The sequence below is a fragment of the Sipha flava genome, unplaced genomic scaffold (assembly GCF_003268045.1).
Source record: "Sipha flava isolate LNK unplaced genomic scaffold, YSA_version1 572_pilon_pilon, whole genome shotgun sequence".
NCBI lineage: Eukaryota > Metazoa > Arthropoda > Insecta > Hemiptera > Aphididae > Sipha > Sipha flava.
In genome coordinates this window covers 123,073-142,719 of record NW_020273552.1, presented here as the reverse complement: position 1 = coordinate 142,719, position 19,647 = coordinate 123,073, and the positions used below count along the sequence as shown (strand labels likewise).

At 31.4% G+C, this 19,647-nt stretch overlaps 1 protein-coding gene and 1 pseudogene across 1 annotated transcript; one reads left to right on the top strand and one right to left on the bottom strand.

Annotated features, from left to right (window-relative positions):
- Positions 1-10,514: 10,514 nt before the first annotated feature.
- On the bottom strand, positions 10,515-11,456 carry LOC112691185 (high mobility group nucleosome-binding domain-containing protein 5-like). Its single transcript, XM_025565339.1, has one exon. It carries the CDS (start codon positions 11,454-11,456, stop codon positions 10,515-10,517), a length of 942 nt encoding a protein of 313 aa, XP_025421124.1.
- A 6,204-nt stretch (positions 11,457-17,660) lies between these two features.
- Positions 17,661-18,665, top strand: LOC112691184 (annotated as a pseudogene).
- Positions 18,666-19,647: the final 982 nt, after the last annotated feature.

The window sequence follows — 19,647 nt, the reverse complement described above, 5'->3', positions numbered from 1 at the left end:
TCTCTTCAATCATGCGTCGTATTTTTCAGTTATTGATATGATGTGAAGCCTATTCATTTATTGATATCATTGAAATACGATTGTCTGGATCTTCCTGTTGGTCGTTTACTCATAATCTTCTCTTCCAAGATGTTTGTGGTGCTTCATATTCTATGAAAAGTAAGACTGAATTATTTTTTCGATTTTAAACTGTAATTACGTCGAAAATTGTGAAAATTGCATTTTAAATTTATAGATTTTCATTCGTACATACAGGAAACGCATTTAAAACTTGCTTAGCAATAAATTGGAGTAGTAGAAAAAAAGTTTCAAATGCAAAAATATTCGTGCCTTAATAATATGCAATGAATAGAACAAATCAAATATTTTTTTTTATACACAATCATTTTTATATATACAGATAAGAATGTGTGATATTTACAATTTGCAATTATCATAGATATTAAGCCAATGATTCCGCCTATATTATGAGTAGGTATACGATTTACACGTATCGAGTAATTTTAAAAAATTAAAAATAAATAAATAAAATAATGGGTTTTCCCAAAATTTGCTTCCGTAAAAATCTTCTCCTGGTAATTACGAATAACTGAAAAAAAATCTGAGCCAAATCGGCCCATCCGTTCTCAATTGATGAATTCTTATACATTATGAACACCGTTAATGCTAGGTCGGCCGACTTGACTCCTGACTTGCTTGTTAGAAGTGTACTCACAAGTGGTGGTGGATTTAACGATCGTTTAGTGGGAAAATACCCAGCGCCGTAGAAACCAAACATTGCGCCAGGGGTAGGGTAACAATTAATTTACAAGGCGAAACTGAGACAACACAAACACATGTTGAGCAATATACTTTTTATATAACTTTTAATATATTGAGAGGACCTTTTTTTAAATGTTATAAAATAATGTTCTTAGTGCGAGGGCGTTAGAAACGTAAAAAAAAAAAAAATAAAATAAAAATAACGAATTGTTTGCAAATTATCTCCCTCAGGCCGCGCGCACATTGGATAAGAATTCGTTTCGTACCAAAAAGGTACTAATACTGGCGGTACGAATTGAGTGCGCATACTGAACACGTTTTTGTCCGTAAAATAGTCAGTGTTTCGGTGATTTCGCATTCGTGACATCCTTGCACGCAATGGATACCTAATCCGTTTCCGACGTACGAACGTTAATGAAATCCGGACAAGTTCGGATTGTTTTCGTATGTCGGAGCTACACGTACGTATACGTACGAACACCTTGCACCCAGTCTGCGCGCTCGCATAGTATTTGGTAGGCCGGGATCGTTCGGCGTGTACGTACAAAGTTCACTTGAATCAAATTCGTACGAAAACGCATCCAATGTGCGTGCCTTATCCGTTGCGTGCCAGGATGTCACGAATACGATATCACCGTAACACTGACTGTTTTACGGACCAAAACGTGTTCAGTGTGCGCATCCAATTCGTACGACCAGTAATTGTACCTTTTTGGTACGAAACGAATTCGTATCCAATGTACGAGCGGCCTCATATAAAAGTTATGTATACGTCATTGAAGAGGAGCGTAATGGCCGGCAATATAATGTTTAGAAAACATTTTGTAAAATTAAATATATATTATATGTGTAAATTATTATATAATGTTAATCGATTACGATTAAAAATGTATTTTGAGATAAAATGGTTGAAATTAAAAATTAAACAATACTAAATTTCCTCTAAACTTTTGAGCCGAGACATATGGACGTCCCGAAAAATGTTTTCGGGACACCGGGAAGTGAAGTCCAAAACTGATGACAATCCCGGTTTTCCGGGACGTATGGCAACCCTAGCCCGGGTTGAAACTTCAAAACGCACCCTTATGTAATTTTAATTAAAAAATATTATGCTTATTAGATATTATTTTCAATGATTGCTTTAATTAATATGAAGGATGTTAAAGATTTTGTAAACAAAATATACGACATTGACCTCTGTAATTTTTAACATTAAATGCAAGATTTTAATTTTTACGCTCTCCCAGGAATTGCGCCCGGGGCGTAGGCATCTTTCGCCATCCCCTTGCTACGGCCCTGAAAATACCAACATGGTCTTGTCTAAATTGTGTGTTGAGACTCACCTAAATAATATGATTGGTTTTTTTTTAAATTTCGACCACAAAAACAAAAACTATATTGTAAAATGGAATGCAATTTATTATTGTTTTAATCAGTGCTCGACTTGGCAAAATTAAAGAAAGGGGACTCTATTTACTTTAAAAAAAAGATGTCCCCAAAACTGGCTGAGCGTTATGATTATAGCGTAGTAATAGTTAGGGGACGCTAAAATGTTTGAAAATTAATTGAGGTACTCCGTACCCCTGCCCCCCCCCCAAGATGAGCATTGGTTTTAATAATAGAATAATTTAAATGTACCTATAGGAATACTATAAAGTAGAAAATATCGAACAAATAATCTGTATACGTAATTCAAAATTATTTTACTTTAAAAAAAATAAACAAATTAATAATTTTTAGCGCTTACAACATATTATGTATAATTATATTATTCTAAGTTATGAGAGTCGTTATCGAACAACGGTGTTCGTAAATCATTCCGAAAAGATCATTGATCTGGTCGACGATTCCCCTCCTACCATTCTGCAGATTAGCTCCATACTTTTTCTCCCCTTACACCGGTACCGATGTTCTAAACATGACAAATTAGATTTGTTACCGCTCGTTGTACGCGATCTACAAAGGTTGACAAAAGTTTCATTAATTATCACCAACCGGTCACCAAATTTACGCAACCCCCGGTACAGGTGAACAATACAATTGGTCACCCCTCGAACAACCCCCTTGCAGTATTATTTTATTTTTATTTCTTATTTAGTTTCATTGGATACATTACAGCAATGCTGTAATAATATACAAATATAATAATCATCATAATCATCATTATCCAATATAATAATAATAAAATAAATATATTTACTGATAAATTATGTAAATTAGTTTAACTAAAGAAGGCAGCAGAATTTAGGAAGTAATGATCGAGGAAATAATGTGAGTGGAGCGAGTGAAACAGATTTAAGTCAAGAGTGGAATGACCAAAGGAAAATATGAATAAAAATAGAAGACGTCTGCAAGGAAGATACCCATGCAGTAAAAACTGATTTTAGCCTAATAAACAGTTCTACGTGTTGAAAAATACACAATGGTATCAACGAGACAAGTAGGTAGCAAATATATGTACGAAAACATTTACGAACGTTATCACTAAAAAACAATTTATCATTGTGCGTTTCAAACATTGAATCCCGAATAAACAAACTGTTGAGTATAAAACCATCATGAATTAGTTTCCCTTTAATTACATATTTTATAATTTTTTTATTTTTTTTGTTACCTATGTATTTAATATTTAGTTTTTTATTAAAAATATAATTGTCTTTGTCTTCAAACGCTTATAATCAGACCAAGGCAACACTCCGATTGAGAAACCTCGGTTTACCGTACCGCTTATCCGTACAATCTAAAATCGATAGTACGTACCCAATTATTAAACAATTATTATAATAAGTAATAGTAATTATTATACTATACCACCTATATGTTTGAACTTCGATCATATAAAGTCAAAGGGTTTGTAAGTAAACCATGCGATAAATGTATTATACTTGTGTACCTATATGTTATTACCATAGACATTTTACTATGGTATTACCTATAACAAATGTGGTACATATATTTGATAACGGTTTTTATCGATTGTTGACGATTTTCTCCATAATCATCATGGTTTCACGGGACGCTTTATGATTGTGCGCAATAAATATTATCATCATTTCACCTGAAGAAGTATTCATATTGTGTTACGATGTACACAATTTATTGTGTTATTACGTGTTATTACCTCTTGCGTTTTTACACTTGTAGATCATTTCATTTTGCGATAATGTTTCTGTTTGATTTCTTTTTCAAGTATATATTAGTATTAGTTTTGTGTTCAATAAGATAATTATTCACAATCTAAATCATACATCTATTATATTTATTGAACATTAACGTGACCCGTAACACCGTGCAAAGTATATTTGAATTTTTTTTCGTTGTTGATGGTTTTTTGAAGCTTATAAAATACAATTGAATAGACGTACACGTTAAAGCCCACATAGAAAATATTCTCATCTTAACGTTGTCGAAATTTGGTTACTATACGAATAGTGTAGCCCAAATGAGAGTGATTCTCCTGAGACATGTATTCAAAAAAAAAATTTTATTTGTAACCGTACGGTGCTGTGGGTACAGCGGTAGCGCGTTCCAACATCATACACCGCGCGCATAAGCAGCATAGGTCAAAACTGGTTTTTATCGCAAATCGCAACCGCGTATGGTCTATAAATAATCAAATAATATACGAAAATAATGCCCATAAATATTTATTTTTTTTCCGATTTTATAATTCTAATAATAATAATTAATATTTAACTTTTAATATATAACTTTTATTCAGTGCTACACAAATTGAAACCGCGGTATCGTAAAGTTATCATAAATCAGTTGGATAATGTACGATTCATACAATTTTTTTTTAAATTGTTGTACATTTTGAGATGAAATTAGTGGTTTGGTTTTCAAAATAAACATTTTTTAATTTAAATCAATATAAATTCATAACAAAAAAATATACCATTAAATCGTGTGTTCTTAATAAAATCAAAATAGACATTGATAACTTACTATAAACTATACAGACTTGCATTTTCCACCAAATAGGTACTAATATTAGCACTTTCTTGACAAAATATCATTTTAGAAATATCTTAGTATTTTTGTTCTTTTTGAAGAACTTTAAATTTAATTATTTATTATTAGGTATTCTAAATTGTATGCAGTGGCGTATTTTGAGATTTTTTTTGGGGGTGTCCTGACTCCTGGCAATACTTTATCTCAACAAATATTAACATAGTTTCATCACGAATTCATACCTGATTATAATACATCTTAATACCTTACATAAATGGTAATTTTTTAGTAAAAAATCTTAGGATATCTACTTAAATTTTTAATTATTGAGCAAAAAATAAAATCGTAGGTACTTCGAGTGTACTGTACACTGTACACAGTATATACTTTATATCGTCGGCCTTTGCTATAGTAGTTGACAATAACTTGTATTCGAAGAAAGATAATAAGGTGATAACCAATAATACGGTTCACCCGACATCACGAAACGATAATACAATTCTAAGAATTACGTAGTTCACGGTTTACTGCGAAAGTTCAAATAATATTTTGCTAATGAATAGTACCTATTTTTTGGTATAAGATACATTATTCAATTTTCAAAGCAGTTTTTAAATATTTCGTCATTCGCCAACAATATTTTGCAATACTTCAGTTATAAATAGAACTACAAAAAAATTGGGGGGGGGGTTTAACCCCCAGGACACCACCCCTAAATACGCCACTGATTGTATGTATACGTATACTATCCAATATGGGCTATTCAATAAACATATATAATTATTTATTATTTTTAATAAAAAAGAAAAGAAAACTAAATTGGTTAAAATAGTTTGTTAATAAATACCTATATTTTAGAGTATATTAAAACAATTTATTAATAACTAATATTTTGTATTAGTACCTACAACAAACAAAGCGTTTACAAAAAAAATTGCATTATGAAGTTTTAATAATTGTTATTCCTAACTTATTGTTCCTACATTTTGTATTCACTGTAGATTACTAAAAATGATTTGTAAGTCCTAATATTTATTTATCATTATACCGTCCGAAACATAATTTTACTTCAATACAATTTTTAACGATAGCATACTATATATACTAGTATACTACATATTTTATTATTTATTAATTAAAAAATATACACATTTTATTAGATGCGTGTGTGAATCATATCTTTAAAATTTGTAAATTGAAGGTATAATTGGTATAAAAGTATGAAGTAAAATAGATAGCAGTAGAAAGATAAAATATTATAAATAATTCCATAAAAACAAAAAAAATTATGTGGTAACAGGTACACATACAAGATCATAACGTAAATTATACGTAATAATGCATTTATTAAATACGGAAAAAATAGGGAAAGGGAAAATATACGAAGTCGAAATAGCGAAAAAATCATACAAATAATTTGGTAGGTACCTCACTAATTACAATTTAAAATAAGAATTTATTTTATAAAATATTAAATTTCTAAACAAAGAAATTAGAAAAAAAAATCAAAAAAACATATAATTAAAGTTCACTGTAATTTTTTTTAATTTTACAGTGAATTTTAATTTTTGTTTTTTTTGAATGAAATACTATTCGACTAATTTTCAAAATAATTATACGAATGATTTCTTTGTACATTTGAGTAAATAGTATTCATAAGTATCATAAGTTTGGGGCGTGCGCGTGGATATTATAAAATAATTTAATATTTCAGTGTAATTTCAGTATAGTCATAAATCATTATCTTTATATTTGTTACGTTATCGTCAGTACCCCCTTAAAGACTGTTCATGTGATAATAAAATGCGCTCCCACATGGAATATTCGTCGGATTGGTTGTACCAATCGTGAGTAATTAAAACGCGTGCATGCGCCGCGCGAAAACACCTAATAGCGCGTTCTATCGGTCGTTGTTAACGTTTCGCTTTTGGTGTGGCGTCCTCTTAAGATTAAAATGGAGACGAACAAATGAACGCTGTACAGCTACGTAATTGTCATTATTTTTATAAAACAATTTTATCGCATAAGCACTTTGTTCAACATTCCACTGTTCCATGGTTACTAAATGGCATGTCTTGCAACTAATAATATTTAGAGAGAATTTTTACTTTAATTGCTACTGAGAAAATTTATCTTTGAAAATCAACCGTTTCAGTGCCCCACCCTGTATATTCATTATTAAATATAACACGAATAGAATTTTTTTCTATTTATAATATTTTATGATATAAACTATTTAAAAATTATTGTTTTTTAATTGTATTTTGTTTGTATTACTTTGTTTCAACAATTCTATAAATGTACCTAGTATCGCTTTAGTTTATTTAAAGTAAATAATAAATTGTATCATCAATCATATTATGTTGAAACTGAATATCAAAATAAACATACTACTGAGTTTTGTTTCTCCTTTATTCTAATTTTCCTGTATTTATGTTTATTCTTCTTTAGTTTTTTTCTTAACTTAAAATCAATATAAATAAGGAGTAAAATAAATTTTTTGTTAGTTGTTTAATATAAAATTTAAACTCATTTTCATACTTCAGATCTGAATTGTACCTTTTCTCTTTTTTCAGCTATGATTTGCAATAAAATATGTAATACCTATGTCAATATTATAAAATTGAACTCTTTATCATTTATTTCAAATATTATGAAATAATTTTTATGCAGAAATAAATCTATTTAAATTGTGTACTGTTCTATTCAATTTTTTTATACACTTTTGATTGACCGAACACCTTTTATTGGGAATAACTGTGTGTGTGATGGTACGAATTCACATATAATAATGTAATAAATGTATTATAAATATTTTAAATAATTATTGTATTAGCTTAAGTCGATGTGACGTAAATGTCGGCATAAGATCGTACTACGAGTATGTCAACTTGAAGGAAAGGTCGTTAGTAATTTGATGGAGTACATCGACGCGTACCACGGTATATAAAAGGTACCTACGCTCAAACAATTTGAGAAAAAACCAAAAATGTTATAAGAAAAAAATAATGGCTGTTATTATAAGTGTAACGATAAATGGTGTTAGAAAAAAAGAAAATGGGGCGCTCCTTTACGTGCAACAAAATAGGTATAAGTGCATCAACATGCGCCACAGACAATAATAATAATAAGATTTGCGCGTTGACACGGTATAAATGTAACAAAAAAGAAACAAAACGCAATCAATATGATACGCTCCGCCGGAACAGAGCGCGAGAGTTTGACCTGACGCGGCCCTAGTCCGAGTGGTTTCGCCCTCGCGACCGTGATCGCCACGTGTGACGGACCGAGGACCACCAGAAGTCTTCGTCTGATGCTCAGGCAGGAGCGGGTTTTATCACTCATCAAGGTAGAGGCTAATGGAGGTTCAAGAATTTAGTTAGTTGTTTTTTAAATCTATTTAAAATTTTAAATTACAGAATATGTTTTTGACTCCGTCATAAGCAAGTCACTTTTTTTCACAATAGTGACAAATTTTAAATAGTTACATTATTGGTATCAATTTTAATCTGAAACAATTTTAAAAATATAGATATATACACGTATAATTAACAACAAAATTGAGCAATTTATTTATAAAAAAAATGTATAAAATAGGTACCATATTTATCAATGACGATTGACGATATTTTATAATAATTGTTAATATATCAATATATCATAATAATTGGCTTTGTAGAATAGCTTAGTCCCGAGAGGGGAGGGCTAATGCCCTCTAACCCACCCCTGTGCTCAGGACACTGTTCGCCAACAGAACGCACTTGCTGTTTGGACACCTTTGATGCGCGTCCACGACACAGCAACGCCACAAGATATGCAACGGATTCTCCGTGAGCACGCGGCGAAAGAACATCCACGACCCACTCACAGGTCGGCCGGACGATGACGTCTCAACCGCGTCATCGCGAAGTCTGACGTCTAGTTACGATAGAGGGGAGGGGAGTTTCGCGAAAGTTCGACCCCCGGCTCGTGGAGACTGGTTGTGGATTATGTCCGGCGCGCCCGAATGAATTCGGATCGTGCACGGACAAGTACACGTAGGCAATAATTAACTACTCCTCATAGACCTCGTGCAATGCAATAAGGACTTATCTTCTTCTGGTCCAACAGATTGGCCGGTCGGCACAACTTATATATATATATATATATACTATAGTGGCGAGGTGAACATTTATAAACCACGATGCACAACATATATTTCTATACGTACCACCATCCACCACTTTCTCTAACGTACCATCCTAGAAATATTTTCAAAAACATAAACTAAAAATTGTTAAAGATTTGAATTAAAGTATTAATTATTAAAGAACCCAACTACTTATATTTTACCAACTCAAAACTAGGATTAGCAAACTATAAGAGGCTTTTCCTACATTTATGTTATAAATTGAATATATGAATATAAATATAATATTAATCAATTATAACTTATAACTGATTAATACTAATGAACTAAAATTACAGAATGTTGATATTATGTGCAATAAAATGCAATTATGTAATCTGGAAAAAAAAATAAAAAACTGCAGACTAAAATCACACCTCCCACAGGATGTCTTTTTATCACCAAATACATCATCATCATTCAAATCCGAATATTCGTAACCATTCTCATTATATGAAAAAAAAATTTAAAAAAATACTTGTTCTCTATTTAAGTATACTGTATAATTTTAATCTACTGTGAGATACAAAAAAAAAAGTATTAATTTGTAACTAATTGTTAAAATAATTATAAAAACAAAATAAATTTGTTAAAACGATTAATTTAATAAATAAAAAAATAATAATTCAACTCGTTTAAAATGTATTGCGATTTCATGCTTGTCAATTCATAGTTATGGACATATCTATTTTGTTTGTTACATGTTGTTTGTTTTTTTATTACATATATATAATTAATGTAAATGGACTCTAACCGTTTAAAACTTAAATAAATAATTTTACATACGAACACAAATTCTTGTACTTTTTCCATAAATCATAAAAGTAACAATTATAACGTTCATCTCAAAAGTGGTCGAGGGCAATTAGCGTCGAGACGTAGTTACCGTTCTACACTTATTATTTATGAGATGACAAACGCACACGTCCCACAGTGGGATGATTTCAATATTTAGTTGGCCAGAAGTCCCATTTTGAAAACCTACAAAATCCTAAATTTTATTGTTAACTATTTTTAATTTGAATATTTTATGAATCAATTTAAAAGTGTAGATCAATAAGTTGAATATCAAGTGAAATAGATCATGATTAGGTACCAGATTAGAAAAGTCTGATGCAATTTTTTTTTATTTAATTATTTTTGACAACTTGGACCATAACATGTATGCATTAAAATTGCTTAATATTGTGTACATTTTACTAAAACCTTTTCAAAGCGGAAAAATGACTGGAAACTTGGGTTTTTTCTGTTAAATATTGCATTGTTACTGAAAATAGGTGTGGGAAAAACTTTTTTGTCATAGTTTTAAATAAAATAACAAAAAATGTGAATTCTAGAAAAAAGTACTTTTTTTTACTATTCTGACTGAATAAAATTAATTAACATATTTCGTGTAAAAATCGCAATTATTCAATAAAAAGGTTAATATTTCTAATCAAATCACTCTATTTCACTTGATATTCAACTTATTGAACTGCATTTTTAAATTTATCCACAAAATGTTCAAATAAAAAATAGTTAACAATAAAATTTAGGATTTTGTAGATTTTAAAAATGGAACTTTTGGCTAGTTAAACACTGGAATCATCTCACTGCGCGCCCGTACAATGACAAATGACGTTAGTCGCGTTTACCAACAGTCTTGGCTGTCCTCCGACCCATCTTCTTCCTCATTCAGACTGTAGTCTTCCGATTCATCGTCTTCCAATTCGTTTTCTTCCGAGTCCTGACTGGAGTCGTCTTCCGATTCGTCTTCTTCTAAGTCCTGGATTTCGTCTTCTGATTCATCTTCGTCCTCGTTTTCGTCTTCTTCGTATTCGAACTGCTCTTCTTCATACTCATCCTCCTCGTCTTCATCCTGCGCGTCCTCATCATCGTGTCGGCAGAATTTGTCTTGACCGTACTCGCACTCGTCCAGGTTGCACTCGTCCTCGTCCTCGTCCTCGCCCTCGTCCTCGTCCTCGTATTCGCCCTCCTCGTCCTCGTCCTCGTATTCGCCCTCTTCGTCCTCGTCCTCGACATCGACCTCGTCCTCGACATCGACCTCGTCCTCGTCTTCAACCTCGTCTTCGTCCTCGTTTTTGAGGTCGATCTCGTCCTCGTTTTTGAGATCGATTTCGTCCTCGTCCTCGACCGAGTCCTCGTCCACATACAACAACTTCCGGGCTTCCGGGTTCTCGGCGTCCATGCCGTCATATTCCCCGTCCCTCGCGTCCGGGTCCTTGTCGTCGAGTTCGGTGTCCAGTACGTGTTCCAGCGACCCTTTTTCTGCGAAAATAAAATCTGCGATATCCTCGTTGACGTCCAGGAACGGACCGATTGTCGCCCGGTACACCTTTTGCGTGCCGCCGCCGAACCACAGCCACAGCACCGTGACGATCTTCACCGCCCCGTACCAGGGTAACCGGAACCGCTGTAGCAGCCAGTCGATGACCAGGAACGCCGAGTACACGATCCAGTGCACCATCAACCGGCGCTGCGCCTCCGTGACCGTGGGACAGCACTTGTCCGGGTCAATCGCATGCAGCTCGTTGTGCATCTCGTACACCGGGCACACCGTCATCACCACCATCTCGATCCACGACGGTATCATCATCGGTTACGCGTTCACGTGTTCACCGTCTTGAACGATGGTGTATGTATTTGCAATTAACAAAAATTTTCACTATGGTCGTCAATCGGAGATCGTACAATAAGAACTCGTCGCCGTGGTAACGATTGCGCGCTTATAGTACTACAACCTGTTGCTCTTTTCTATTCTCTCCGCCCTCCTCGTCACGCGTGGGTCAGCGTTTTAAGGTATAAAATCCCGTATTCCTATAGCATCGAGTACGGGGATCGGACTTGGCTTTTTTCGGCAGCCGATAAAACGTAAATGATCGGCCATTTAAAACACAATACGTAAAATTGCGCGTCATTGACATACAAAACGCGTTATCCTGACTTGACTAGACCGATCACGATCCGAAATCGGTCGAAAACAAAAAGTATGCATCGTGTTGCGGTTTGGAGGCGCCCATATGTTTCCGACGTACCCAAAATTACAATAGTTTACACAGAGCCGACCACACTACATGTTTTTTTCGATCGCAGCTCGCCGTTCGTATGTTTTTTATTATTTTTTTTATTAACAGAAGTTCAGAATGTATATGGAATAATTTTATATTGATTTAATTGATGATGTACATAGGTTCAAATTAATACATGAAATGGGTTTTGAAACATTTTCATGTTGGTTTAAAGTAGCTGAAGCTGTATACTGTTCGGCGTGGGATAATATTTTAGCTGCGAAAAAGAAGAAAAGACTTATCTAGAATGAAATAGGTACTTATAGTAATGTTAGTTGATTTGATTTTCATGATTTTATTAAATACATTTCGTTGAAATCAACCAACATCGTACTATTTATAAAATATATTTCAAATTAATAATGATTCGCGCGCTTTTTAATCAAATTAATTTGGATGTCTCCGGTGACCGATAAATTGCATAGTATGAACGGTTGTTTTCGAATTTGTCGTATGTATTCTATCAGAAGATAGCTGTGCCCAAATTTTCGGAGGAAAAAGATTATTAAAATAATCTTTTTAGTATTAATAGTATTTTTTGAGAGAATTCCTTTTACCACGTGAGTACAAATAGCGTATAATAATAATAATGTTTTTATTTATTTTGTATTCGAATATTTAACTAAATTTAGTTAAATAGACAACTTGAATTTATTGTAAATAATTTTTTTTTTTGTTATAGTTATGTGAAAATGTACTGGTTTAGTTGACCCCCACCAAGAAAGTATTTCCCCCCTCACTCAGATTAATTTGACGCTCGCCACTTACATCTCTCGTATTTTCGTATGAAAATTATAACTTGGTCCTTCTCAACCAAGTGTTTGAAATCGCTCCTGACGACAAACATTGTTCGAAAATAGGCTGCCACTGAAGAAAGCGCTAATATCGGACAATAAATAAGACCTTTACGGGGATACGCAAGACCACTCAAGATCACCGAAGAGAACTGCACTGATGTGAATTCATGAGACGGGAACGGCTATAGAAGAGAAAATACGAAATAAATAAATAAATAAACCCCTAGTATATACAACACGGTACATTATTATTATTATTATTTTTATTGTACGTTTTTCGCGTTCTCGTGGTGTTATTGCACTGCATTTGTCACGCGCGTGTATTACCAATAGTAGTTTGAATGAGAAAAGTGTTTGACGTCGTATTTATTATATTTATCATATGATTACATAGCCCAGTGGTTGCAATCATCACGGTAATCCATTCATATATTATAATTATTTTGAAATAACAGCATACTCTCAGACTGTCGGAATTACACCGAGTTAGATTACGTAACGAATCAGCAACCAACGTATTATTATTTTTACGGTATTCGCGGTTGATGACCCTGTAATGTTCTGTGTAGTGCTTAGAAAATTACGGTCACTACATTAGTAGTTCGAGGATTATTTTTCCGGAGACACAAGTATTTGTTCGAAAGAAGATTTATAACTATGTAATGATAAAAGGTTTTATTTTTAATAAGTAAATTATAGGTATTAATTTATATTTGATGTATAAATGATAAACTGTTAGAGTTAAATTAAAGGATTTGAAGAATCATTTAAATTGAAATTAATAATAGAAACTTCTATATTAATAATTATAATAATAACCGTTAACAACTTTGACTTCATAATTCTTATAACAATACTGAAGATTGATGAAGATATATATATATATATTATACATATTTAAATCTATTTTTTCTTATATATTATTACGTATTAATATTCGTATTATCTTGTGTTTTTTTTTTTTTTTTTTTAATTAAATCGTATACAAAAAAATATTGTTCGAACAGGTGACTTTCATCACACAATCGTAATACCGCGTACTACAAAATATCATTATTATTAGGTTCTGCGGATGTGGTGTCTGGAGACCTCCGTTCGGATTGGATAGGAAAATCCACGAGCTCGAACAGTTCTAACAACGCTTTGTAAACGTTATTGAGTCTCGTTATCTGGACTATTTCAGAATGCACCTCGCCGCCTTCGTCATACAAATCCATATAAGTGTCTATGATCTTGTCAAAGCAGTCGATGTACTGAGATTGCCTGTAAAACGTACACGTATGACATTAAAAATAATAAGAACAATAAAAACAACATCGTCATGGCACGTTTCGCCATCACTGATCCGTTTTAAATCAACAGAAAAATACCAGTCGGAATACTCGTCGTACGGCACGAACAGCGTGCTCTTCATGATGGACGAGATGAACGGGTACAGCACTACGTTGGTGAAAGACAACAGCCACCGCGCGGTATCCGGTACCACGTGGTTCTCCTCCGCCCTCTCGTCAACACCGGCCCGGAACGCCGTGTCCAGAGTCGCGTCCGACACGGTCAGCTTTCCCCCTGGCGGTACGTCCTGGACAAGCTTCAGAGCCGTCTTCGACATTTCCTCCATGGTGCTCTTCAACATCGGGTCCACGTCACCTGCGCTCACATACAACGCACCATCATATTAACATATCTACCAGTGGCGTATATAGGTTTTAATTTATTGGGTGGAAAGAAAGGAGGAAGCACACTATTACGAAAAAAATTACTTTAACACTATAAGACTTCTCGACAGTCTTTACACCATTAGAAAAATAAGAAACTCAATTTTTTTAATGATTTATTATTTTTTAAAAGTATAAAAACTACATTGTAATAAACAAATTTTTTATTAGAGTCACTCAAAATTTACCACATATTTTCTTAAAAGAATAAACATGTTTTATAAATATAAAATTTTAAATTATTGCATAAGCAACATTCTCAGTGTCGCGACAAATTTTCGGAAACCCCCAGGATTTAGACATATCCATGTTAAAAATAACAATCTTTAACAATGGTGTTTTCCATTTCGGAGGGGGCCCGGGCCCCCTCGACTCCCTATAAATACGCCCCTGATACCTACTAACGCCGACTGTGCACGTCATCAAAGGTGGTACAGACCATACGACTCGTTTAAAACGACGTTGTCCCCCTTTTATGATAATGATCTCTCATTGTTCCGACAAAATACGAATGGAACCAAGGCCGTATCTGGGGGGAGGTTCAGGGTGTCTGGACCGCCTCCCTCGAAATTTCTTCAATATTTTACGAATTTTTAAAATAATAATTCATTTTCAATACCAACAAATATTTTCAGTCAAAAATGACGTAAGATCTAATTAATCATTGACTGCTTTTGATTTTATATCATAATATCATATGAAAATATGATATTAATTTTGATAAAAAAGATTAAATCTTTTTCTGTCTTATTTTTAACCAAATATCAAAAGTTAAAATCTAAATTCAATAAAATTATAATATACATGTTTTGGACCCCTCCCGAAAAAAATTTCTAGATACGCCCTTGCATGGGATGCTTTTTATCCCGTGTTTAGAAAACAAACCAGTTTTAATCCCGTTTTATTTCCATATCCTATAAATATAATCCTATATCAAAAACCTATCTCTCTCACAGTCACCTCACACTAACGTTAAAAAGTCGTTAAATAATAAATGTGGAAGTCGATTGCAGTGTTCTATACAGTGATCACTACAATACTGTTATATTATAATTACGTTACAAACTAAAATAAAATGATACAAAATATGTTTAATTAAAAAATGATTCTTGGTACATTAATAAAATAATATGTAATAAAAGCTTAGAAATATAACCGCTCTACTTTGGTGTTCATCGGGCCTAATACCAAATTTGACAACGACACACAAAAAAAAGACAGGTAAAAATGTTCGCAATTGTGTTGCGGGAGAAAGTCCGTTCGCAATCGTATGTTATCCATATTAAAAAGATCCGTAATTATTGGGAAACAGTACTTTACAACATTAGCTTGTTCACAATTTTGTAAATTCTTTTGAAGCACCGATAACTGTTAAATTCAATAATTTCTTTAGAAAAGTACGAAAAAGAGTGAAAAGTGTAGAAAAGGATTATCAAATCCATGAATATTGAAGAGAGCTGTTAAGTATTTTTCTAATTTGTAGTTAAAAAAAATGAATCAGTAATGATATGGAACGATCTCCCTAATGTTAAATACTTTAATAATAAAAAATTAATTATTTTCTTGTTAACAGTATTTTATTTTTTAAAAATTAATGTATTATATTTTTAGTTATTATAATTATGTTTTAAAATGCAATTTATTTCGGTGGGAAGAGAGAAAGTAACTACTCTCCCGTTTTTTTTCTTTCTGGAAATGGTCACCTTAGTATACCTGCCACTACACTGTCTATTATGTTCGATCAATGGATTTACCCAGAGAAGGAAATCTTGTTAAAGGAGGACAGGAATTTGGTTTTTTTTTCCAAGGAATAAGTACAAAATTATAGAGAATTTCTACAGAGCGTTAAAAATGTTCACGCACCACACCTCAATTTTACGACCATACTACGACCTGCTATTACTAATCGCTCTGTTTAACGTATTAAATTATTGGACGTTTCGATTTCCTTTCGTTGAAGTAAGACTTAAAGCAGATGGATCATATTACAAAATCACTTTTGTTCAGTCGTCATCAAACATCAACTGGGGGCAATTATCTCAAAAATATAATTACATATCTAACAAAAAGGGTGTCCGAGGCTAAATGCCGCTTTACTACTTACATTTTATTATATAAAATTATTCATTTTCTAACATTATGTTAGATAAGCGAAAATTTAAGATTTAAAAAAAAAAATGTTATAATAATAGCTATAACCAGCGGTTTTGTACTTATTTTAAAACAAGGTATGTTAAATACCAGAGGAGGCACTGCCCCTTCTAATTTTTTTAGGGGGGGCAATTGCCCCCTCTTTGCCCCCTCCCAGTTTACACCTATGAATGTAGCACCCCGTTCGGCTTTATTAAATCTTACTTATCATGTACGACGCAGTCACTTCTTCTAAACATTTAGTCAACAATTCACGTACATCTAGACGTTCAGTTGATAGCGACTCTGACTGTTTATTCTTCCAAAAGTCTATAAAAATATTCTTCATTGTATTGTGCTCGGAGTGATCTTCAGCCATTGTTGCGAATACACCAAAAAGTTATTAATAAAACGGTTTTTATTGAATCGCACAAGACTATAACTTGATCGGTTATTAAACAATTAAACAATTTCAACTATTTTACATTTTTCGATGGAATATATATCTGATAACCATAAAAACATTAACAAAGGCAAAAAATAATAATAAAAAAAAACCATAGAAACAATAATAAAATTATATTTTAGGCGTGATATTTTTTCCATAGACCTATTAACTAAAAATAGTTAATAGGTCTATGATTTTTTCACTATGTAAAATTATTATTTCGTAAAAATAAGAAAAAATAAAGATACAAAATATGCGTATTTCAACTGAGTGTAGTACAAAAATAAGATCACTATGGGAATAAATATTATTTAAAAACAATATTGTACAAAATAATATATTTACTTCATTTTATATATTTAAAAATGTAATATAGATATTAATTATTTAATATTTTTAAATTTAGTAAATATACATCATCTTACGCTTTCGAAATATCACTAATTAACTTTTATAGCAAGAAAAATACTTATAATTATCATAAAATAAGTTTTATTAATAGTTTAATTAATAGTTATTACTCGCGTTTCACGGAGTCACTTAAACAATTTATGTATTGTGTTCTTTATCAATACTAAACATTTTTTTTTCTCTAGATGTGTTTTAATATTGCACGATATGTGTGTTCTTTGTAAATAGTTTTAATAATATAAAATTGATTACAACTACATTACTTTTTATGTACACCAGCATTATCGAAAGGATATTTTTCTTAGCCCTATAATTAATTCATTTGTTGTATTAAATTATTATTAGGTACTACCTAATTATTTAATTAATTAATTAATTATTTTTTTTACAAAACTAAATTTTGTCTATGTAAAAATAAGTATTCTTGTTTGTATTCTTTCATTTTATTTTGTTATTCTTTGCGTTTTTTATACCTAATGATTTAATAATACTTTGTTATTATAAAATATTTTAAAAGATTTTTAAATAATAATTAATATAATTTTTTATAGGTCCAACAAATTTATGTGCACAAGAGCATTTAGCAGTGGAAGTTATTAACTCTACTTTTCATGATGATGTACAGAATGACACACAGAAAGAAGGTAATAGGTTAGGTTAGGTACAACCTAACCTACATAGTTAATAATTCTAGCAAACTTTACCATATATTCATACCAAATGTAATTTTGACAGTTTATATTTAAATATTGTTAAAGGAATTCAATTTTTTTTTTTTTAAATAAAAGTATCTAATAGGTTTTTATTTTATATTTTTTAAAGGAAATTTTATAGATGTTTTTAATGATGTCTATGCTGAAAATGGCGCAAAAAAAGTATGGAGGTGGAAAAATGGAATGAACTTGATCTGCACCATAATTATTTTATTCGGCCAAATGAAAATGTTCTTGCTGCATATTTATAATATCATTCGCATCAACCGCAAACAAATATACCATTTTCTGCAGCCAAAGCATATACTGAAAAAGATGGAGGAAGTTGTATGTGGATAACTTTCAGATTAGAAAACCCTGCTATATTTTGTATGGTAAGTATACTGATAATAATACATTTATCCATGGCATAACGGATTGGAAGCATTTATACAATCGTATTGAAAAACATGAATGTTCAAAATGTCATAGAAACAGCGTAGATGCTTACATAATTTGAATCAATGGCGTAGCTAATGGGGGGCTGAGGAGGCTGAAGCCCCCCTGAAATATTAAGAAAATTATATTAATGGTCTATAAAAATCGCTAAAAAGAAAAAAAAAATATTTAAAATTTTTGGTATTTATATTTTACAGCTATCTAAAAAACTAAGTTCCTATTTTATACTGATTCTTATCAATATTTACAAAAGTATATAAAGATACTTCAGAAATATTTTGTTCAGTATATAATATATTTATATTTATTAACCCTAAAATATACAACAAACTATATGGTTCAAATAAATATATGTTTGCAAATTGTTTTTACTATATTAAATACAACTTACCATAACAATTTATTTTTAATACATAACATTATTATCAATATGTAGTATTAAATAAGTAATAATTATTCTTAAATTTGGATTCTATTGAGTACTACATAGTACTTATGGACCAACACTAAGGAATGAATAGTGAAACAATTATTTCAAATGTTATGAAAATACCAAACAAATTGTATAGCAAATAAACTTATTTATGAAATATTCTAATAAATTCATTCTAATTTAAGTCAAAATATAATAATATTAATGACAATTAAGAATCGATTATTATCAATCCACCTAAATTTAAATAAGACTTACTATAACTAAATAAAACAATTATAAGTTTATTAATATTCCATTTTTTATTAAATTTACATTAGTATATTTTTAAGTTCAGTTGGATATCAATTTAAATTTATTATTATGAAAAAATAAATACAATTTTTTTAACACTGCTTTATATAATAATTTGGAAATAATTTGAAAAAATTATATTATTCAAATAAAAAGCAAATTCAGATTGAAGGTTTCATAAAATTAAATCCATCACTCTAATTTTGGCATTTTTTCTAAATAATTCTTAAAATTAATAAAAGTTTACATTTGTATTGTTGTGAAAAGTGTATAATTTTGAGCAAAAAAATACCAAACATATAGATAAAAACACTTA